General features: G+C 35.0%; 1 protein-coding gene across 1 annotated transcript in view; it reads left to right on the top strand.

Moving 5' to 3' along the window:
* Positions 1-8,075, top strand: part of LOC139425857 (uncharacterized) — a 28,042-nt gene extending 19,967 nt beyond the window's left edge. The window contains exons 6-9 of the mRNA XM_087162327.1: positions 2,460-2,559; positions 5,028-5,091; positions 7,253-7,295; positions 8,031-8,075. Coding sequence (XP_087018453.1) covers positions 2,460-2,559; positions 5,028-5,091; positions 7,253-7,295; positions 8,031-8,075 — 252 coding nt within the window. The remainder of the gene's footprint in view (positions 1-2,459; positions 2,560-5,027; positions 5,092-7,252; positions 7,296-8,030) is intronic.
* The last annotated feature ends 17,294 nt before the right edge of the window (positions 8,076-25,369 follow it).

The following is a 25,369-nucleotide window of genomic DNA, read 5'->3' as shown; positions in this document are numbered from 1 at the left end:
AAACTATATGGAACTGAAAACTACATTAAACATAGTTCTAAGAGAAAGCGTCATGGAAATTTTGAAAAATATTTTTTACAATTAAGAAAAGTAAAAATATCGTAGTACAATTCTTATACAACTGAAAGGAGAAGGAGAGGGGAGCCTTGGAACAGGTCTTCTCCCCAGATAGCGTATTCGAATGAGTATTCGAAAAACGTATTCGAATAAAAAAGACACTCATTGGATGATTTGAAAAATGAGTTTTCTTGCCAAAATGACATAGAAATGAATGCCTCAGTAAGATTTATGATAACTTCGGACACTAATGTACATTTTTCATCAGTTATTTATGTTGTCCACTAAACTATCGAAGAGTTCTTAGTGGATATTGTCCCACTCCTCTCTCAAGGTGATTTTCAGATCTTGCATGGTTTGGAGAGGGTGTGAACACGTTCTGTGTGAAGCACGTCTGCGAAAAAAACCCGAGGCATCCTCCATAGGTTATAGGTCTGAGGATCGCACAGGCCATTGCATGCGGTCAATATCTCTACTTTTTTGTATGTCGGATACCTCTGCGCATCTGTGTGATCGTGTATTGTCATCCATAAGCATAAATTCGGGATCTACCACTCCCTCTTAAAGACAAGCATGATTCAGAATAATCTCTCTGAAAGAGCTGTGATGGCTCAGGGGATAGAGCTTTCGACTTCCAGTGTGGTGAACCGGGTTCGAATCCCAGCGATGCCTGATCGATACGAAATCCGCATCCGGCTTGCACAGACCGCAGTGCTGATGTGAAAAATCTTCAGTGGTAGACGGATCATGAGTTAGAGTCCCCTTGCCGTCAAACTAACTGTGGGATATTGTCGTGGTTTTCTTCTCCATGTAACGCAAATGCGAGTTAGTTCCCTCGAAAAGTCCTCCACGAAGACAAATTTCTCCCAATACCTGATCCAAGAGTTCCTATGTCTTCTGGAATGGATTCAAAATTACAAAGCTTGTGAGTTGAACATTAGTAGTTGTAAACCCGAAAATTGGGTCAGCTGTTCAACGACGGTTGTAAAATAAAATATTTCTGCAATACCGCTGCGATGTAACGCTAAACCTCGCGCAAAGAAGTGAAGGTGTTCAGCCGTTTGGCATGATAACTGACCATACCGGCATGTCTGGGCCATACCGATAACGTCCATAAACTCGTTGTTGTGCACAACGTGTTCTTCTCTCTCTGCACACTTACTGGCAACCAGAATCACTTGCCAATGTGAATTGGTCCACTGCTGATTACACCAACAAAGACTTTCCTTACACCAATGTAATCTTTCTAGACCATGGCGTGGTTAAAGCAGGATGCATCGAACCGTGCATGCAAACCAACTTAATTTTTTATATCCGTGAGAAGGTTCTGGCAGAAACATTATGTGTTCTGGTAGGGATTTCAAGGTCTGCAGATATTTTCCTAGGAGTGACATTTCTGGGCATAGCATTCCTGCCTTCAGAGGGATTTTTTTAATCACCATATGAGGCCGGGATAGGCTGGTTGGTTGGGCACTGGGCCCATGTCCAAGAGTTCGTGGGTTAGATCCCCGCCGGCCGAAGACTCCCAGTGTGGTAAAAGGTGACTGATGCACGTTAAATCTGTCCAGTTCTAAAGTCCTCCATATTCTCATAACAAATCAAAACCTCTGGGGGTACATGATCTAGGAGTTTCCTTGTCTTCTGGATTGGTTCAAAATTACAAAGCTACGCAGTTGATCATTAGTAGTCGTAAAAACAAAATTGGATCGGATGTTCAACGACGGATATAAAATAAAATAAAACAACGAGATGGCGCTTTTTGGCATAACTTCTCCCACAATGGTGGCATTTTGATCTGCTTCCAGTAGTCTAACAGCTTATCCACGATCGTAAGAACACAAATGATATCTTGCTAAAATTTTGTACTTAGTTACAGCAGCATCACACTAAATTTTAGAGAAATAAGTTCGACAACCCATGGTGCTATTTCGATCGAATTCCTAACATCATAAATTTTCGAAAGAATGAATAAATTACGTGCACTACCTTTTACACAGATAACGGATACTGTTTTACCACGCCCTCTATTGAAGATTTGTCTGTTATTGGTAGGCTTTCAAGAACGTCACTTTGCATAAATTAGTTGTTCCTTAGCAATTTTCAAGCTGCGTACCCCCTTACACATCCCTTATTTCCTGAAAATCTTGAATTGAGCAATATTGTTATTTAAGATTAAAATATTTTCCGCTGTGGAATAGTTCTGTTGCTTTCGTGACATATTAATGTAAAAATTATGATTAAATGAAAAATTCCGGCGTTAAAACAGGGAATTGTTTTGTTTGAAATGTCGTTAGTTAATATTTCAACAGTTAAGGAAATTAGAAGTGCTGGATCAAGTAGCTCCCTATCGCGAAACTTGCCTAACATGTGAACTTTATATATATATTATTTGTATTTTTTAGGAATGCATAGAAACTTGCACCTTCCAACTTCACATGGAACAATATGGATGCGCACCGCGTTCAATAAGCATTAGTCACATGGCGACATTGTGTAAGAAAGGTAAGTGTGACTTAGCTGGTGAAACATAGGGTTGATGCAGTATTTATATATTGAAAACCAGGGCCGGATTAACCTATAGGCACACTAGGCACGTGCCTAGGGCCTACGAAAAACTTGAGAGAAAAAAATTTGTTGACAAAAATAATTTAGCTTTAAAAACAACAAGTGTATTTTGCACAAAATTATGAAGATCCAAATAAAAATATAATATTTTTCGGTAGTAAATTATTTTGCAGAATCTTATGATCTAATATATTACTTTTTTGCGATTTTTGGATTCAACGAAATCTTGTATTATTAAAATAGTATTAAATCATTTTTTTTCTATTAGTAAACATTTAACCTACCTTGCAAATATATTTATAAATAATTTCAAAAGATTTACTTTTGACAATGTTAATTTCCTTCACTTAGTTATCATAGTAGTATCATGAAAACTATTTAGCTATTTGTAGTATAAATATTTCCTGTAATTAATCTCACTATCAATTTCACTGTTTTCTTTGCTGGTTTGTTGTTGTATTGTTGACATATTGTTTACATAGTTATCGATCGAACTAATAATAATGGTATTATCGATATCAACTGCAATATCGGCAGTATGTCGGTAATGCAGATAAAGTTCGATAAACAAATTTGTAAATTGAAATTCATATTAATAAAAATGTTAAAAAAAAATATGCAAGAAAATTTTAGCGTACATTTTGAAAAGAGGGGAGGAGTGGGGGAAGGAGCGGAGGGCCCAAAAACGGCTATGCCTAGGGCCTACGAAAGGTATAATCCGGCTCTGTTGAAAACTGTGAATTTAATAAAAATGTACAGAAGACATTGGAGGAAAGGGGAAACTGATTATTTCTCACACATTTTCTGAAAACATCTAAAAACAAATTTTTTTTTTGACATTTAGGAGAAATTTTTACAAGTATTCCACTCTTTTGGAAGATTTTAACAATTTTCTTTAGAAGCTGTTTGAAAATTTTGCAAACTATATCGATTTTCTGAGCATTTTTGTGTACATTGTTCTTAAAGTTATTTACATATTGATGTTATAGTTATTCACATACTGATGTTATAGTTATTCACATATTGATGTTATAGTTTTTTGCATATTGATGTTATAGTTACTTACATATTGATGCTATACTTATTTGCATATTGATGTTATAGTTATTTGCATATTGATGCTATAGCTATTTACCTATCGATATTATGATTATATTATTATTAAAGGATCATTATTTCTTTATTTCTCTATTTTAAAGAAAACCTATCTTATAATCTATAATTTGTGACCTTAAAAACAATGTTACTTACTGCTTGCTTTATTTTTACCATTTTAGAAGCAACATCGTCATAAATATGATGCAAACATATTTGGACATGAAATTCCAATTATCTTAAATCAATAGAATGAAAATTAAGTCAGTATCTCATAGTTTCGAAAGTGTAAGGGCATTATGAGTAACGAGATACAAAAATCAAAAATTTTAAAAAAAAATTGCAGAAAATTTATTTTTAACTCAACATTTCAACTCTTCCATCACAATAATCATTTATAAACGATCTTTTAATCATTTTTAATTGTTTTTACCATGGAAGTGAGAAATATTTGCATAGCATTTCGTTCAGGTTGTTTAGCTGAGTTCGATGAAGACCATTTAAAACTATTTTTGTACGAAAATCCACTTCAAGCAACAAGGGAACTGGCAGAGAAAATGAAATTTTCCAAAACCTAAACCTTTCTCTGAAACCATTTTACCAAATCCTCCACTCTCTTAAAATTTTAAAATAAACTAAAAAAATGACGAAAATGTTGCTCTCAACCCAACATTTCAACATTCCCATCGAAATAATAATATATATTGAATAATTTTAAAGGTTTATTTTATAACTGTCCTTGAACATCAGACCCAATTTTTTGGGTTTTCGACACCTAATATGCAACTCTGTAGACGTGTAATTTTGAACCCAATCCAGAAGACAAGGAAACTCCTGTACCAAGTATAGGGAGAAATTTGCCTTTGTGAAGGTTTTTTTAATGGTCTTAACCCACATTTGTGTTACATGGAGAGGAAAACCACGAAATTCTCCCACGTTAGCCTGACGGCAAGGGGACTCTAACCCATGATTCGTCAACCACTGAGGATATTTTTACGTCAGCCCTGTCGGCGGTGCAAGCCAGATGCGGAATTCGTATCGACCAGCCATCGCTGAGATTCGAACCCGGTTCACCTCATTGGAATACGAATGCTCTATCCCCTGAGCCACCAAGGCTCTAATTATAAAGTTCTTTATTATTAATTATTAATTATTAAGTATTCTTAATTATTAATCCTCATTAGTGGGAAAAGTTGTTCACTTTTCGAATAATTCTTGTTCTATTTTTCTTTTTTAGATTCCAAGTGAACCAGGTTTCAGAACCAAAGTTTTTGTAATGTTACATTAAAAAACTTTCATTACATTTTTAGGGGAGGAAGTGCCAAAGGAAAATTGGGATATTTGTTTGAAAAAGTGCAACAATACTCCGTGTGTGTAAGTAGTTTTCATGAAGAAACTTTTCTTCATTTAAGAAAAATATATTCAACCAATATTTTTTTTAAAATCTTAAACGCAATATACAAATATTGAATTATCTTTCCCTTTGAAATGTTAATTTAAGACGTGTTTTACTGCCCATATGTAACAGTAATCAAAGCATAAAAAGCAAGGAACTGTTAAGCAGGGTGTTCTCGAAAGGTTTCTCTAATATATAATTTTGGAATACTTGATACGAGGGTTGATATTTATATTTCTGGCCTAATAATGAAAAAATAAACATGTAGGATCGAAATTGGTTTTATTGTTTTTCAAAATATTCTCCATGATGATCAATACACTTTTGCATGCGTTTGAACCAATTTTCGAAGCACTTTTTCCAGTCCGATTGAGGTAACTCCAAAACATGCGTTTTGAATGCATCAACCGCTTCTTCGGGGGTCGAAAATCGTTGTCCACGTAATTTATTTTTGATGTGTGGGAATAAGAAGAAGTCATTGGGTGCCAAATCAGGGCTGAACGGCGAATGACCCATCAGTTCGATCTTTCGCTCCGTCAGAAATGCCTTTGTTTGAGTCGATGTGTGAGAGCTCGCATTGCGTGATGAAGAATGATTCGCCTGTTCTTCTGCTTTTTTCGAATTTCTCCGATGACTTCTGGCAAACAAATGGTCGTGTACCATTCAGAATTGACCGTTCTGCGTTGCTCTAACGCCACTGTTGCCACATGGCCGCTAATGCCGAAGAAACAGGCAATCATTTGTTTCGATGTGCTTCTTCCTCGAACAACTATTGTTGGTTTTGCCTCGTCTTGGAAGACCCATACAGTTGATTGCTGTTTTGTTACCGGCTCATATGCATAGATCCATGATTCGTCACCTGTGTAGATGTTATACACAGCCTTTGATGTACCTTGAACGTATTTTTCCAACATTCCCTTGCACCAATCGACACGAGCTTTTTTTTGAGCGTTTGTCAGATTATGCGGGATCCAACGCGAACAAATTTTTTGAAAGAGAAGAACTTTTCAATTTAATGTCAACAACACAAATGAAGCTATAATGGTAAATCGTCTGCTGAATTTATGTTTAAAAATATCAAACTTTCGATTAAAATCGTCTGCGGTCGCCTAGCAACACTTACTGTTGCCAAGGCCAGAAATATAAATAGCAACCCTCGTAAAAATGAAGTTAAAAAAGCTTTTAACATCGAACTCGTTAGAAGTCACATACTAATAGTTAAACGAAAGGGAGAAAAACGCTTTCATAATTTAACAAACTACTACTGCGGACTACTTGAAATCTATGAACTCGTTCCCCAGTTTCATAGTTGGGTTGAGATAGGAAGATTGGAATCACTTGTAAACATTTTTCTCCTCTTTTGACTTCAAATAATTGTTTGAAAAATTTCAAATAATTTTAACCTCAAACTTGCTAGAAGTCACATACTAATAGTTAAACGAAAGGAAAAAGAACGATTTCATAATCTAACAAACTATTACTGCGGACTACTTGAAATCTATGAACTCGTTCCCCAGTTTCATAATTGGGTTGAGATAGGAAGATTGGAATCACTTGTAAACATTTTTCTCCTCTTTTGATTTCAAAAAATTGTTTGAAAAATTTCAAATAATTTTAACCTCAAACTTGCTAGAAGTCACATACTAATAGTTAAACGAAAGGAAAAAGAAAGCTTTCATAATTTAACAAACTATTATTGCGGACTACTTGAAATCAATGAACTTGTTCCCCAGTTTCATAATTGGGTTGAGATAGGAAGATTGGAATCACTTGTAAAAAATTTTTCTCCTCTCTTCATTTCAAGTAATTGATTAAAAAATTTTAAATAATTTTGACTTCAAACTCGCTAAAAGTCACATATTAATACTTAAGCGAAAGAAGAAAAAAAAGCTTTCATAATCTAACAAACTAATACAGCGGACTGCTTGCAAAAGGTAAATTAATGTATGCTAATAATTGCAAAATGTAAAAAAAAATATTGTGTAAATTAAAAAAATGGCGCTCGACTTTATTAACAGACTTCAATAGACATTTGATATTATTAATTAGTATGCAATGCTTTATGCATTTTTTTAAGCATATAGCTTAGTTTATAATTTAAACAATGGTATTATAAAAAAAAAAACATTTCTTTTGCAGGACTCGGTCTTTCAAATACAAGCACTTTCAAAATGTACCAGGGGTATGATTTTTGCATTGTTGTTGTAGTTTATTTACGTCGCACTAGAACTGCATAATGGGCTATTGGCGACTGTCTGGGAAGTATCCCTGAGGATGATCCGAAAACACGTAATCACAATTTTGATCCTCTACAGAGGGAAAGGCACCCTTGCTTCGGTAGCCCTGCGCGAGAAGTCGAGCACTTTATGATAGAACAGTTTAACGAGGGCCAATACCGCACACCCTCGGTTCCTTCATGCACTGATCTAAGTGGTCAGCCACCCGCACACTGACCACAGCCAGTGATGCTTCACTTCGGTGTTCTACGTGATTTTTGTGTCTGCGATTCTTTTGTAAAATGTTATTCGCTTTAAAATTCAAAAATAATAAATTTAATAAATTGATGGTTGGCCTCGTAAAGTTAAGCACAGATGGCGCTAGGGGTTAAAATTACATCGTAAGACTTCCGGGTTGCAATTTCTAATTGATTTTGACGCCTAAACTTGAAAAAATGCGGCATCTAATATTATTACACTAATAATGTTTACAATATAACGCGTTTTTTTCTATTTAACTTTCGACAAAAAAAACAACAAATGAATTCGGACGATTCCGCAAGAATGCTATAATGCAAGCCAAAAATTATCAAACGGCGATATTTTAAACAAATATAGCCAAATAAAGGATAACGCTCAAAACATGGCAAACCTTGCACTTTATTCATGTTTTGATGTTAACTTTTTTAAATTTGTTTTAGGCTCAAAACCAGTCAGAATTTGCAAATTACAGGAAACTCTTATGAATGGTTAAATTAAGCGTAAATTTACTTACAAATTACACTCATAAAACTTTCTGGAATATTAAGCCTGTTCACTCTCCTCCTCGAAAGCATAACATAAGCGGAGGGATACACCGCAACTTTCTTAAATTTCTTCCTGTTTTGGAAACTTTGTTTTTGTTTACATTTAGTCAACCATCCATATTTTAAGTCAACTTTTTTGTTTTTAATCTCATAAAAACGTAATTACTTTCCTTTTACTTAATTACACGTGAAAACCGAGTTTTTTTTTATAATATTTTACTTTTTTATTCAAGTATACTTCTTTATTTGGTTATTGTTGATGTATGCCATTAAGGCAGAGGGGGTGCGATTGTATTTGTTTTCCAGTGGCGCCATCTATGGCCAAGAATTCGACTTCGGCCACACCCATGCGTCACACCCGTTTATAAGGTGGACCCATTCATGCACCCATTCATGAATTCATGCATCCATTCATTGATCGTAATTTTGACCTGAATCAGAGAACGATCGATCTTCAATCCAGTGTCCCCCAGAGGTTTTGATTTTTTATAGGAACATGGAAGACTTTTGCAACTCGACAGATTTAACGTGCATCAATCACTTTACTACACGGGCAATTTTCGGCCGGCGGTGTTCGAACCCACGAACTCTCGGACATGGGCCCAGCGCCCTACCGACCAGGTTATCCCGGCCCTAGACCACCCTTAACAGGCAATAATATTCTTTTAAAATGAAACTAATCGAACTTGAACACTGTTAATAGTAAACTCCCGGATATAGTGAATAAAAAGTTCGGTCCCGTGCCTTGTTATTCACGCATAATGTAATTTTTGTGTGGATATAGTGAACCAAAAAGGAGAAGAAGTTGGATATAATGAACTTTTTTCTATATGAACCTTAATTTGCTATCTGGGATTGGCTTTTCCTAGCAGATCACCGAAGTCAAGCATCACTGGCTGCAGTCAGTCAGTGATTTGGTGACCATTTTGATCAGCCTGTGAAGGAACAGAGGGTGTGCGCTATGGGTCCTTGTAGAACTGTTCTTCCGTAAAGTGCTCATCTTCGCTCCCAGGTCGTCAAGCTACCGAAGCAGAGATGATATCCCTTCCGAAGAGAATCAAAATTCTGATAGCATGTCTTCGGATCATACTCAGGGATCTTTCCAAGACCGTCGCCAATAGCCCATTGTGCAGCTCTTCTGCAACGTAAATAAACTACAACTTGTTTCATTACTTGATCCAGAAGTTTCCTTTTCTTCTGGGATGGGTTCAAAATTACAAGTCTAAGGAGTTAGACACTGATAGTTGTGAACCCAAAAATGGGTTGGCTGTCCAACGCTGTTTATAAAATATAATCACTCTATTAATTAAGTTAAATACTTCATTTTTCAATTTTTTTATAGAACTTAAAATATGACTATCAAGAAAGAAAACTACTTTATGCTGAACTTTACAATTCGTAAGTTGTTTTGAATTAAATTCATGTTCCATGTTGTGCAATTTTTCTTAAGAGTAAATAAATGATTCTTTAATTCCTTTTTTAAACATTCAATGATTGTTTTTCATTAATATTTAACTCGGGAAAAAACAGTTTGAAAATCACGGTACATGAAAGTTTAAGTAATTAACAACAGGACAGGATTGATTGCGGGTGGAGAAGAGTTTATAGGTGAGCTATTAGAAGTAATTTGATGTTTCAACTTCCAGCTAAACTATCTTTGATGTTTTTTGCATACTCCTTCCTGCACTGTGATTTTGCATTATTTCGAGAATATTTTTTTTCCTTTTTCTTTGCCTTAAATATTAATTTTGTGTCACCCAATAAGAATAGTAGCTTTATTTTCATTTTTTGATGTGGATGCGAAAAATATAAATTGATAATTATTTTCGCTCAACGACAGATATACTTTGTATTGTTCAATATTTTGACTTTTTATATTAACCTTCTACCGAGCACCGTATTTAGCTACTATCCATACGGTGTCCTGCGCGTACTAGTACCGTACTTAGGCTGCATCTACTCAATGACCTATGTATACCAGCACCGTATTTAGGCAGCATCCATGCAATGTCATGCGGGCACGAGTCCCGTATTTAAGAGCCATCCACTCGATGACGTGTGTTCTAGCGCAGTATATAATCGGCGTCAACGAGATTCAGTTTGATAACAGCCCCCGTCTGCTTCAATACTAATGCTTATATTAGACAAAAACTACTCAAAGGTATTATAATGTGGCGCTCCAGAGTTCATTCGACAGGTAACACTTGAGTCGACATCGACAGACATGTTGAATTGGATATCAGCTCAGGACCAGTTCCGGCAAGTGGTTAGCAAGCCAGTGGCTGCGGGAGTTCGAATCCCGCTCAGGGCATGGATGCTTCTCTCAGTGTGTTGTCCTCTCTTTGTTATTTGTGAATGTGGTCCACACTATGAACGGGTATCTGCGGCAGTGTGGCTGTTGCTGTTGTTAATTCACGTCGCACTAGAGCTGCACAATGGGCTAATTGGCGACGGTCTGGGAAACATCCCGTAGGATGATCCGAAGACATGCCATCACAATTTTGATCCTCTGTGGAGGGGATGGACCCCCTCTTCAGTAGCCCGGCGACCTGCGAGCGAAGACGAGCACTTTACGATAGCACAGCTTAGTGAGGACCAATACCGCACACCCTCTGTCCCTACGCAGACTGATCCGAGTGGTCACCCACCAGCACACGGACTGCAGCCAGTGATGCTTGACCTCGGTGATCTGCTGGGAACCATGTCTTAACGATCAGTCCACTGCGGCTGTGTGGCGTGGAAAATTTTGCTCGCCTTCTGGACTTAGGCCACAAGGTGTTCACTAGGCAACGCAAGATGAGCAACCGGCCCCGTCCGTGGTGAAGAACGATGTGTTCAGTGCCTGCCGTTAAAAAATGTTCGGGGCTTTTGTTTCTTATTTTTGTAATCCGGTTATAGGTCGTTGGTGTGAGGCTTTGCTCAGGTTGGTTCTCACTGTTGATCCAAACTTAACATTATTGTCATGACAATTGACGCATCATTTTTACTCCCTGCAATCTTATGCCCAGTGCTATCATAGCTGGATAGCTTCATTCTCTTGCCATGTATTCCAGACGGTAACACTTGCAGCACCTTTAGGGCTTTCAAGTACTCCTAGATTTTGTCCCTAGAGTTTGCACCTTCTTTTTCAATAATTTTCTAAAAATCCCCGACTGCAGAGGGACATCATATGTTTCATTTAGAGTACAGAAATAAGCAAATTTATTCATTGCCGTTTTGAAACGATTTTTACCATTTTGCCGTTTCGAAAAAAATCACGTAACGCTATTTGAATTTTGGTAGAAAAATCTTTAGTTTTGCTAAATGATGTCATTTAATACTTTAAAAGACCAAACGGCCCATATGACAGTCAGGGAGCTGACCGCAAGTCAGGAAGATCCCGGGTTCGAATCCCGGAGTGGATATGGATGTTATTTCCTTCTCTTCTCTATACTACCTGTCCTTCTTACTGTGAGAGCAGCGTTGGCCCACCTATTGTTTGTGTATTGAGAGAACTCCCCTCACCAAGAAGTCTAAAGCCGTCTGCTGCTATGGAAACAAGAAATAGCGTATTTCGAAGAGGGGAGCTTCCTTCTCCCCTGACTCCTTTTCTCTCGAAAACCCGAGCTCATCACTCCATAATAACTCATCACTCCTACGTGAAATGGTTAAATCTCGTAACCATGGTTACCGCCTCTATTTCAGACGAATGGCTGGGGGAGTTATTTGTACCGACAAACTGGCATCGGCAGATTGGTAAACAAATCTGCCGAATGGCGAAAACAATATCCGGGTGGGAATTGGAAGAAAAAAAAATTTCAAAACAAATTTTATAAATAATTAGAATAATAACTAGTTTCATTGTAGCATTTAATTTTCGAAATAATTTTAGTGAAACAATACTCATTATGATTTCGTTTCACAGCTCTCAACGTATGTTTGTCGCAGTGTCATTCAGAAATGCAAACATCAGAATAATCCACTTTGTTCCAAAAGGGCTGGTAAGTCAGATTTGTTTTAAATAGAACAATTGGTAAAAGCTGGAACTTATTTACCCGTTGGAATTATCGGAAATAATCCTGGTTTCTCGCACAATAAAATGCAATTACAAAACAAGGGAAAGGTTCCGAAAAGAAGAGTTTAAACTACAATGTTTTATCGGCACTTTCTACTAATCTTTATTGCAATTTAATTATCGCTTTGTTAAGACATGCTAACAGAAGAAAAAAATTAAAACAATATGAGTGATAATGAAACAATATGAACAATGTGAGAAAATTGCAACGAATGTTGTCCGTATATTAGACATTGTATCTCAAGGTAACACTAGAGCTGCACCATGGGGTAATCCGAAGACATGCCAGGAGTCCCTACGGAGGCTGATCCAAGTGGTTACCCACCCACTCACTGGCAGCAACCAGTGATGCTTGATTTCGGTATTCTATAGTCCATTCCACCTTAAGTTGGCACTGGAGAGAAAGGTAGGTAGACCGGATTACATGGAAACTGGGTTACTCTTTAAATCAGTACAGGGATGAGGTAGCAACAAAGGGAGAGAAAGTGGCCAGTATTGGCGTTTAAGAAAGCAAAACGCCGATTTTTTTTTTTAAACCAAGAATCGTACTAAAATTTTGTACAGAATACGGAAAAGAGCACGATTTTTTAGAGCATTTCTCATAATTATTATTTTAAGATGCTAGTTGTAAGCTGATTTCCTAATTAGTATTTAAAAAGCAGATTTTCTTATTATGATTTTTTAACTGAACGAAACTAATTTTAAACAGAAAAAAATATATATATTTAAAAATATTCTTTTTTGCTGAAATCTAAGTAAATAAAAAAATAAATGCATAGATGCGCAAAAATACTTTGTTTTAAATATTAATTTTTATATTCTTATTTTATGTAGATTAATGTACATTAATTTATCCCACATAGGTGATTTGTTGGGGAAGGAAAAGTCAGCATAGGCTGGAAATTATTGATCATGAAAAAGATCATACTTTATGTTTTATAATACTTACTGTTTTTTTTTCTTATTATAATTTTTTAATTAAACGAAACTAATTTTAAGCAAAAAAATATATATATATTTAAAAAGATTCTTTTTTGCTGAAATCTAAGTAAAAAAAACCGAAATGCATAGATGCGCATAAATACTTTGTTTTAAATATTTATTTTTATATGCTTATTTTTTGTAGATTAATGTACATTAATTTATCCCTCATTGGTGTTTTGTTGGGGAAGAAAAAGTCAACATAGGCAGGAAATCATTGATCATGAAAAATATCATACCTATGTTTTTTTAATATTTACTGTTCTTTTTTTTTTATAAATAAAAAATTTAAAAAAAATTTTCAGAAGAGTTTTTTTTTTTTTTACTATAAATTTTTTTTTTTTTTTTTTTTTTTTTTGTTTTTTTTTTGAAATATATTTGCTTCTAAGAGACAAAAGAACTTACCTGAAAAAAATATTTAGTATTATCGATATGGGGGTGCGTACTGTTTGTTCGCCCCCCCCCCCGTTTTTTCAGCTGCCATATCCCACCCTCTTAGACTCAACAGGAACTCTTTTAATAACATGATAACCACCTATCCTGGTGGTTATCATGTTATTCATTTAATATTTTAACAGTTGACAGTTCCTTCTCCAACCTCTTTGTAGGGTAGCCCTGAATTGTTGAATTCAATCCACAATTTCTCATCAGGCGAAATTCTACTTGGATGGGTAGAATTAGTTAGTCTCGAAATATTTTGTCAGATACTGAAATATCTTAATACTTTCTACATAAGAGAAAGGATTTCTCAACTTTTTGGGCTTTGTATTTCAGAAATAATTCTTAAAATATTGATTGGTTTAAATTAACCTTTCGATGTTTAAAAAAAATTAATGATTCAAATTTTGCGTCTTTTTTGAAATTATTTCAATTCCTATACATTTTATTAGTTTATAACTAACAGATTAACACTTCTATTATGGAAATTGTACTTCAGATAATATTTAAAAGTCATTTTAATTGAACAAACTAAAAATCTTAAATTTTTACATTATTTAAGTTCCTATAAAAAGCGAATTGTACTTCAGAACTAAACATGGCGCAAAAGACGCAAAATTTGAATCTTTACAGAGACCGAATAAAGCGAAAACAATTTTTTCTTTTGTCGTAAAAAAATAATAATAAAATCACATGTTTAATTAGCTACACAGTAAATATGCTCAACTGTCATCAGTTTAATAATATTCACCTGTCTATTGGGGTGTTTTTTTTTCCATTTATTCGGAGGGGGAAAATTTTTTCATTAAATATTGTACAGATGAGGTTAATATTTAGAAAATTAAATAATCAAATACAAAAAAAAAAAAAAGCGAAATAAGAACTGCACAAGTGATAGGACACTTAAGCAAAGCCAAGGCGAATGGAAAAGCTGACTGACCAGTGTAGAAACATAGCCAATGAGCCAATTCCTTGACCTTGAAAACTAATTCAGCGCCAAACTAAAACACCTTCTTCTTTGTACATTCGCTTTACTGAGAAGGTATTTATAAGTTAAATACATTTAAACATGAAAAACTTCTAATGAATGTTTCAAGATATACTTTTCTTACTATGCAATATTTATTTATATTTGTACGCGCATTTAAACTGCAATTAATTCCAAAATAGCGAAGAACTACTTTTCAAAGGTGGAGTATTACATTTCCTACCTTTCTCTCCAGTGCCAACTTAAGGTGGAATGGACTATAGTGGGAATCGTGTCTTTGCGATCAGTCCACTGCGGGACGAAATGGTGATAAAGAAGTAAAAATTGTTCACAAGCATTCTTAAGGCCTCTCAGTGCCATAGCTGAATAGTTATGACACAGAGGAAGTATTTTTTACACGGTAGAATTATCCGAAGAACTTGGAATAGCCCAAAGTGTCATATTTAGGATTTGGCAACGATTCCAAGATGATAGAAATGTCATCACACTCTACAGTGCAGGTTACCCCCCGAGATACAACGTCGATGAAGATCGGTAGGTGACACTAGCTGCCAAAACAGGCAGAGGGAGCACAGCATCCGACCTGTTTCGTCATCTATATGCAGGCACGTATACCACAGCATGAAGGCAAAACGCGTGCAGATGTTCATTTTATTTTTATTTTACAAGTATAGGGGGAAATGTGCTTTTGCAGAGGACTTCTCGATAGATCTAGTCCGCATTTGCGTTACATGTAGAAGAAAAACATGAAAACATCTCACGGTTAGCTTGACAGCAAGGGGACTCTAACCCATGACCCCTCTACCACTGAAGTTATTTTACGTCAGCCCTGTGGGCGATGCTCCATGCCCTGAATCATCACAGCTGTTTTGGAAATATGGGCCTATATGCTCGCAGGCCTGTAAGATGTGTTCCACGCACAGCTTCTGGAGTCATATCGGTGGAGCCACTGTTGCCATCCATAAGCCAGAAGAAGAAAATATGAAATTTGAACGTCGTCACAGTAGGTTTGTGTGCTATTTTCCGACGAGTCCAGGTTTAGCTACAGTCTGATTCACATGATGTGGAAAATGACAGATACCTTCTGCCACCAATATGACATTCATTGAATGACACCATCATGCTGGTTTGAAATGACTCGTTTGGGGTTGAATTATACTAGTCTCCAGAACAGGTCAAATCGAAACCATGACAGGACACATTCTGGAACAATATGTACGTTTGTTTAGGGGTGTGATAGGCTAAGGATTTGTGTTTGTGGCTTACAACGCTAGTCTTCACCCTGCCACCATCCTAAACGAATGTCTTCAAGCTTAGGGTATTCACCCGCATGAAATGGCCACCATTTAAACCAGACTTGAATCCGATGAAGCATGTGTGGGACATGACAGGATTCAAAGACGAGTTTCAGATCATTGACGGAACTTTGAAGAGCTCTGCTTTTAGAGTGGTGTCATCTTCCTCGGGAACAGCTCTATATTCTGATACTCAGCATTAAATTAAAAACTGTATTTTACTGCATAGAAAACACATAATGCATTAATCATTATACCACCCATGTAATATTAAGTTTTTGTAAACAAGATATTTTGTAAAGGAGATTCTTTAGCAATATAAATGACTAAAATACATATTTGTTTTGAAATTTCTAATTTAGTTGGATCAAAATTCAAAGAATTATCATGTTTGCGTACATAAAAAAAGCTATTTTAAGGCAAATGCAATTTAAACCAGGTAAAGAATACGAAACCTTTTTCCTTCATGCTTCAATGGCACTACAGCTTTCTTATTTATATGAGTTGTTTGAACTCTTAAGGCAATGTTCTTTTACTTGCCTACTATCAAATTCTTTTTGATAAAAAACATGCCAAAAATTGTATTATAAGATTTATTGAATAGCTTGGAATTGTACGTTGATATTGTATACAGGTTATTTCATTTTGGTGCATGAGGAAAATATTTTTTCAAAACTTTTCTAATGCAACTGGAAAATACTGAAAAAAATACAATATTAGAACCACATTTGATTAATATCCATTCAATTCTGTAGAATTCAGTCCCGCAGTAGACTGATCGTAAAAACATGGTTCCTAGTTGAACACTGAAGTCAAGCATCACTACCTCCGGTCAGTAAGTGGGCGGGTGACCACTTTGATAAGTCTGAGAAGGAACCGAGGGTACTCGGTATCGGTTCTCGTTAAACTGTTCTACCGTAAAGTGCTTGAGTTCACGTGCACGTCTTCGGGCTACCAAAGCATTTAAGCCAGTGCCTCTGCAGAGGTTAGACATTGCAATGGCATGTCTTTGGATCAACCTCTGGGATGTTTCCCAGACCGTCGTAAATAGCACGTTGTGCAGCTGTACATAATAAAAGTACCTACCTAGAAAAGTACAGAATAAAAGTACCTACCTGAGACATAAATAAAGTACCTACCTATCTAAATACCTACCATAAAATTCAATTAGTATCATTTCAATTACATAGAATTCAATTAGTTACCATAAATTTATTTATATTATTATTATAAATTTATATAAATGTAATTTTTCATAGTTTAATGAATAAAATACATAGTAAGATTAATTTTGTATTACTTCTTCTAGCCAATGGAATTGTTTAGCAACATCGGTGGATTCTTGGGAATTTGGATTGGATCCTCTATCATAACAGTTTCGGATTTAATATACAAACTATCTGAATGCATCTACATTTACATCATGAAATTTGTTCAAAAGAAATCCACACAGTAAAAGAATCCAGATCAAATTACGGCAAAAAGTTCTGGCACCCTGAGATCCGTAAAATCCATTTTTTCAACTTAAAGTCTTATACCGTAAAAATTTACACCGTAATTTTAAGAGCAATATTTATTTAATTGCAGTGATTGTGTGATTTCACAGTTAATATTACTGTATAAAATTGTGCACTCTATCATACTTAAAATAAAGTAAAAAAATTATAAAATAAAGTACTTTATCATATCAATCTCTGATTTATTATACAAACTACGAAATACATCTTCATTTACATCATGAAATTTGTTAAAAAGGAGTCTAGACTGTAAAAGAATCCGGATCAAATTACAACAAAAAATTCTGGCACCCTCAGATAAGTAAAATCCATTTTTTTCCTTAAAGATTTATATCCTAAAATTTTTCACCGTAATTTTTACAGTAATATTTTTAATTGCAGTAATTATGTGGTTTAACAGTAAATTTTACTGCAAAAACTACGTACTCTATGATATCAAAAATTAAGTACAAAAATTATAAAATTAAGTGAAATCTGTCATATCAATCTCAGATTTATTATACTAACTATCTGAATACATCTACATTTACATATCGAAATTTGTCTCAAAAGAAATCTACACTGTAAAAGAATTCGGATCAAATTATGGCAAAATGTTCTGGCTCCCGGAGTTGTGTAAACTAACCTTTACATCTACATAAACTAAAAAGAAATTTTGAGCTCGCTGATTCGATTTTTTTTGCCAACGCCTTCTGTGACGTATGGCTATTTCATTCTGCATTCCTTGTTATTTTAAGCGTAGAGAGATTTCAGTACTACAGCTTTTTTTCAAACTTTAAATGGCAGTTTTTTCCGCCTGAGGAACTGCCTTCTTTATTTTAAAATTAAACAGAAACTATTTCATCAAACATTATTACCCTTAGAAGAAATATTATAAATTTAGAAGATTGCAACAAGTGGGTAAAGAAATTCGGGGAACTGACAAATACGAAATGAAATTTCAGAACTTCAAAACCTCACGGACAAAGAATTGCTTGCTTGTAACTAGCTCAGTTATTTTAAGAAAAAAATATTTATTTAAATTTTATGGCAATTACTTTTTTGGTAAAATTTAGGATTATCGCATGCATGGATTCTTATAAAGTTAATACCCAAGTAGCACTTAATATTAGATAACATCAGAAAATCAGTAAAATCTAACGTTATCTTGCACAAGTTCTAATATTAGAAAGATACAAGAAGTCGCTGCTTGCTCTGCATTAAATTATATTAGATTCTATGCAAAATAATATTATCTAGTGTTCGCCGTAATATTATTTCGCAGCATTAGTTTTGAGGCTATATAATATTAGATTTTGAATTTTTGGATATTATCTTGAGTTGCTTTTTATTTTTTGCAGTAAGCAAGAGGAAGATTTGGACGGTGCTTGAATAAATTCGGATATGATTTTACTCAATTTTCTGAAATGCTGAAAGGCAGTAAAACATACAACAATAGTTTCATAATGTCATTCCATTTATTATTTACTTAGCAGTACAGGAATACTAACCGAAATTATATTAGCAAATTCACCGACAATCCATTTTCCCCCCTCTTAATCAAAAGTTTAATTTATATTCAGCTAATTTTTTTGATTACTTCAAATTTAAGACATATGTAATACTATACCACAACATTTATTGAGTTTTTTTTTGTTATTTTGCTTTTCTTTTCTTCATACAATGAGTTTTCTGACGAGTTTTATAACATTAATAATTTTCAAGTCTTTCTTAACAATTCTTAATTGTACTTATTCTTAAGTCTTTCTTAAGTATTCTTAATTTTTTTATAAATGAGTTTATTTTAGTAAATTTTCAATTGATTTTGTGAGCTTATAAAACCCATTATATAAACATTGTTACTTGATCTCTTCATTTTCTTTTTTTGCATGGAGGTATACTTCCTATCGTACTGCCCTTTTCAATTCTTCTGTCTTCTGATTCCCTCTGAAGATTGAAATCCTAAAAGACAACCTTTTGCCTTTGAAGACTGATTTCCTTTCCAACCCCTACGACAGAGAAATAAAAATGCCGCGCATTACACACCATCTAAGTTGAAGAATACAACTGAGATTGAATGCAAGTAATATAAGTAAATCTTATATTACCTAGAAATAACATTGCCACAATCTGTAACATCTCTTCTTCTCCCTTCCTTTCCTTTTGGTTTACTTCTTATTCTACTGTTCTTTTTAATTCTTCTGTCTTCTGATTCCCTCTGAAGATTGAGATCCTAAAAGACAACCTTTTGCCTTTGAAGACTGATTTCCTTTCCAACCCCTACGAGAGAGAAATAAAAATGCCGCGCATTACACACCATCTAAGTTGAAAAATGCAACTGAGATTGAATGCAAGTAATATAAGTAAATCTTATATTACCTAGAAATACCATTGCCACAATCTGTAACATCTCTTCTTCTCCCTTCCTTTCATTTTGGTTTACTTCTTATTCTACTGCTCTTTTTAATTCTTCTGTCTTCTGATTCCCTCTGAAGATTGAGATCCTAAAAGACAACCTTTTGCCTTTGAAGACTGATTTCCTTTCCAACCCCTACGAGAGAGAAATAAAAATGCCGCGCATTACACACCATCTAAGTTGAAAAATGCAACTGAGATTGAATGCAAGTAATATAAGTAAATCTTATATTACCTAGAAATACCATTGCCACAATCTGCTACATCTCTTCTTCTCCCTTCCTTTCCTTTTGGTTTACTTCTTATTCTACTGCTCTTTTTAATTCTTCTGTCTTCTGATTCCCTCTGAAGATTGAGATCCTAAAAGACAACCTTTTGCCTTTGAAGACAGATTTCCTTTCCAACCCCTACGAGAGAGAAATAAAAATGCCGCGCATTACACACCATCTAAGTTTAAAAATGCAACTGAGATTGAATGCAAGTAATATAAGTAAATCTTATATTACCTAGAAATACCATTGCCACAATCTGTAACATCTCTTCTTCTCCCTTCCTTTCCTTTTGGTTTACTTCTTATTCTACTGCTCTTTTTAATTCTTCTGTCTTCTGATTCCCTCTGAAGATTGAGATCCTAAAAGACAACCTTTTGCCTTTGAAGACTGATTTCCTTTCCAACCCCTACGAGAGAGAAATAAAAATGCCGCGCATTACACACCATCTAAGTTGAAAAATGCAACTGAGATTGAATGCAAGTAATATAAGTAAATCTTATATTACCTAGAAATACCATTGCCACAATCTGTAACATCTCTTCTTCTCCCTTCCTTTCCTTTTGGTTTACTTCTTTTTCTTTTGCTCTTTTTAATTCTTCTGTCTTCTGATTCCCTCTGAAGATTGAGATCCTAAAAGACAACCTTTTGCCTTTGAAGACTGATTTCCTTTCCAATCCCTACGAGAGAGAAATAAAAATGCCGCGCCACCATCTAAGTTGAAAAATGCAACTGAGATTGAATGCAAGTAATATAAGTAAATCTTATATTACCTAGAAATAACATTGCCACAATCTGTAACATCTCTTCTTCTCCCTTCCTTTCATTTTGGTTTACTTCTTATTCTACTGCCCTTTTTAATTCTTCTGTCTTCTGATTCCCTCTGAAGATTGAAATCCTAAAAGACAACCTTTTGCCTTTGAAGACTGATTTCCTTTCCAACCCCTACGAGAGAGAAATAAAAATGCCGCGCATTACACACCATCTAAGTTGAAAAATGCAACTGAGATTGAATGCAAGTAATATAAGTAAATCTTATATTACCTAGAAATACCATTGCCACAATCTGTAACATCTCTTCTTCTCCCTTCCTTTCATTTTGGTTTACTTCTTATTCTACTGCTCTTTTTAATTCTTCTGTCTTCTGATTCCCTCTGAAGATTGAGATCCTAAAAGACAACCTTTTGCCTTTGAAGACTGATTTCCTTTCCAACCCCTACGAGAGAGAAATAAAAATGCCGCGCATTATACACCATCTAAGTTGAAAAATGCAACTGAGATTGAATGCAAGTAATATAAGTAAATCTTATATTACCTAGAAATACCATTGCCACAATCTGTAACATCTCTTCTTCTCCCTTCCTTTCCTTTTGGTTTACTTCTTATTCTACTGCTCTTTTTAATTCTTCTGTCTTCTGATTCCCTCTGAAGATTGAGATCCTAAAAGACAACCTTTTTCCTTTGAAGACTGATTTCCTTTCCAACCCCTACGAGAGAGAAATAAAAATGCCGCGCATTACACACCATCTAAGTTGAAAAATGCAACTGAGATTGAATGCAAGTAATATAAGTAAATCTTATATTACCTAGAAATACCATTGCCACAATCTGTAACATCTCTTCTTCTCCTTTCCTTTCCTTTTGGTTTACTTCTTATTCTACTGCTCTTTTTAATTCTTCTGTCTTCTGATTCTCTCTGAAGATTGAGATCCTAAAAGACAACCTTTTGCCTTTGAAGACTGATTTCCTTTCCAACCCCTACGAGAGAGAAATAAAAATGCCGCGCATTACACACCAAAGTTGAAAAATGCAACTGAGATTGAATGCAAGTAATATAAGTAAATCTTATATTACCTAGAAATACCATTGCCACAATCTGTAACATCTCTTCTTCTCCCTTCCTTTCCTTTTGGTTTACTTCTTATTCTACTGCTCTTTTTAATTCTTCTGTCTTCTGATTCCCTCTGAAGATTGAGATCCTAAAAGACAACCTTTTGCCTTTGAAGACTGATTTCCTTTCCAACCCCTACGAGAGAGAAATAAAAATGCAGCGCATTACACACCATCTAAGTTGAAAAATGCAACTGAGATTGAATGCAAGTAATATAAGTAAATCTTATATTACCTAGAAATACCATTGCCACAATCTGTAACATCTCTTCTTCTCCCTTCCTTTCATTTTGGTTTACTTCTTATTCTACTGCTCTTTTTAATTCTTCTGTCTTCTGATTCCCTCTGAAGATTGAGATCCTAAAAGACAACCTTTTGCCTTTGAAGACTGATTTCCTTTCCAACCCCTACGAGAGAGAAATAAAAATGCAGCGCATTACACACCATCTAAGTTTAAAAATGCAACTGAGATTGAATGCAAGTAATATAAGTAAATCTTATATTACCTAGAAATACCATTGCCACAATCTGTAACATCTCTTCTTCTCCCTTCCTTTCCTTTTGGTTTACTTCTTATTCTACTGCTCTTTTTAATTCTTCTGTCTTCTGATTCCCTCTGAAGATTGAGATCCTAAAAGACAACCTTTTGCCTTTGAAGACTGATTTCCTTTCCAACCCCTACGAGAGAGAAATAAAAATGCCGCGCATTACACACCATCTAAGTTGAAAAATGCAACTGAGATTGAATGCAAGTAATATAAGTAAATCTTATATTACCTAGAAATACCATTGCCACAATCTGTAACATCTCTTCTTCTCCCTTCCTTTCCTTTTGGTTTACTTCTTTTTCTTTTGCTCTTTTTAATTCTTCTGTCTTCTGATTCCCTCTGAAGATTGAGATCCTAAAAGACAACCTTTTGCCTTTGAAGACTGATTTCCTTTCCAACCCCTACGAGAGAGAAATAAAAATGCAGCGCATTACACACCATCTAAGTTGAAAAATGCAACTGAGATTGAATGCAAGTAATATAAGTAAATCTTATATTACCTAGAAATACCATTGCCACAATCTGTAACATCTCTTCTTCTCCCTTCCTTTCCTTTTGGTTTACTTCTTATTCTACTGCTCTTTTTAATTCTTCTGTCTTCTGATTCCCTCTGAAGATTGAGATCCTAAAAGACAACCTTTTTCCTTTGAAGACTGATTTCCTTTCCAACCCCTACGAGAGAGAAATAAAAATGCCGCGCATTACACACCATCTAAGTTGAAAAATGCAACTGAGATTGAATGCAAGTAATATAAGTAAATCTTATATTACCTAGAAATACCATTGCCACAATCTGTAACATCTCTTCTTCTCCTTTCCTTTCCTTTTGGTTTACTTCTTATTCTACTGCTCTTTTTAATTCTTCTGTCTTCTGATTCTCTCTGAAGATTGAGATCCTAAAAGACAACCTTTTGCCTTTGAAGACTGATTTCCTTTCCAACCCCTACGAGAGAGAAATAAAAATGCCGCGCATTACACACCAAAGTTGAAAAATGCAACTGAGATTGAATGCAAGTAATATAAGTAAATCTTATATTACCTAGAAATACCATTGCCACAATCTGTAACATCTCTTCTTCTCCCTTCCTTTCCTTTTGGTTTACTTCTTATTCTACTGCTCTTTTTAATTCTTCTGTCTTCTGATTCCCTCTGAAGATTGAGATCCTAAAAGACAACCTTTTGCCTTTGAAGACTGATTTCCTTTCCAACCCCTACGAGAGAGAAATAAAAATGCAGCGCATTACACACCATCTAAGTTGAAAAATGCAACTGAGATTGAATGCAAGTAATATAAGTAAATCTTATATTACCTAGAAATACCATTGCCACAATCTGTAACATCTCTTCTTCTCCCTTCCTTTCATTTTGGTTTACTTCTTATTCTACTGCTCTTTTTAATTCTTCTGTCTTCTGATTCCCTCTGAAGATTGAGATCCTAAAAGACAACCTTTTGCCTTTGAAGACTGATTTCCTTTCCAACCCCTACGAGAGAGAAATAAAAATGCAGCGCATTACACACCATCTAAGTTGAAAAATGCAACTGAGATTGAATGCAAGTAATATAAGTAAATCTTATATTACCTAGAAATACCATTGCCACAATCTGTAACATCTCTTCTTCTCCCTTCCTTTCATTTTGGTTTACTTCTTATTCTACTGCTCTTTTTAATTCTTCTGTCTTCTGATTCCCTCTGAAGATTGAGATCCTAAAAGACAACCTTTTGCCTTTGAAGACTGATTTCCTTTCCAACCCCTACGAGAGAGAAATAAAAATGCAGCGCATTACACACCATCTAAGTTGAAAAATGCAACTGAGATTGAATGCAAGTAATATAAGTAAATCTTATATTACCTAGAAATACCATTGCCACAATCTGTAACATCTCTTCTTCTCCCTTCCTTTCATTTTGGTTTACTTCTTATTCTACTGCTCTTTTTAATTCTTCTGTCTTCTGATTCCCTCTGAAGATTGAGATCCTAAAAGACAACCTTTTGCCTTTGAAGACTGATTTCCTTTCCAACCCCTACGAGAGAGAAATAAAAATGCAGCGCATTACACACCATCTAAGTTGAAAAATGCAACTGAGATTGAATGCAAGTAATATAAGTAAATCTTATATTACCTAGAAATACCATTGCCACAATCTGTAACATCTCTTCTTCTCCCTTCCTTTCATTTTGGTTTACTTCTTATTCTACTGCTCTTTTTAATTCTTCTGTCTTCTGATTCCCTCTGAAAATTGAGATCCTAAAAGACAACCTTTTGCCTTTGAAGACTGATTTCCTTTCCAACCCCTACGAGAGAGAAATAAAAATGCAGCGCATTACACACCATCTAAGTTGAAAAATGCAACTGAGATTGAATGCAAGTAATATAAGTAAATCTTATATTACCTAGAAATACCATTGCCACAATCTGTAACATCTCTTCTTCTCCCTTCCTTTCCTTTTGGTTTACTTCTTATTCTACTGCTCTTTTTAATTCTTCTGTCTTCTGATTCCCTCTGAAGATTGAGATCCTAAAAGACAACCTTTTGCCTTTGAAGACTGATTTCCTTTCCAACCCCTACGAGAGAGAAATAAAAATGCCGCGCATTACACACCATCTAAGTTGAAAAATGCAACTGAGATTGAATGCAAGTAATATAAGTAAATCTTATATTACCTAGAAATACCATTGCCACAATCTGTAACATCTCTTCTTCTCCCTTCCTTTCATTTTGGTTTACTTCTTATTCTACTGCTCTTTTTAATTCTTCTGTCTTCTGATTCCCTCTGAAGATTGAGATCCTAAAAGACAACCTTTTGCCTTTGAAGACTGATTTCCTTTCCAACCCCTACGAGAGAGAAATAAAAATGC

The sequence above is a fragment of the Parasteatoda tepidariorum genome, chromosome 4 (genome assembly GCF_982258835.1).
Source record: "Parasteatoda tepidariorum strain Cologne lab strain chromosome 4, Ptep-v5.0, whole genome shotgun sequence".
NCBI lineage: Eukaryota > Metazoa > Arthropoda > Arachnida > Araneae > Theridiidae > Parasteatoda > Parasteatoda tepidariorum.
Note: the sequence above shows the minus strand (reverse complement) of the source record. Positions and strands in the feature narration are given on the sequence as shown.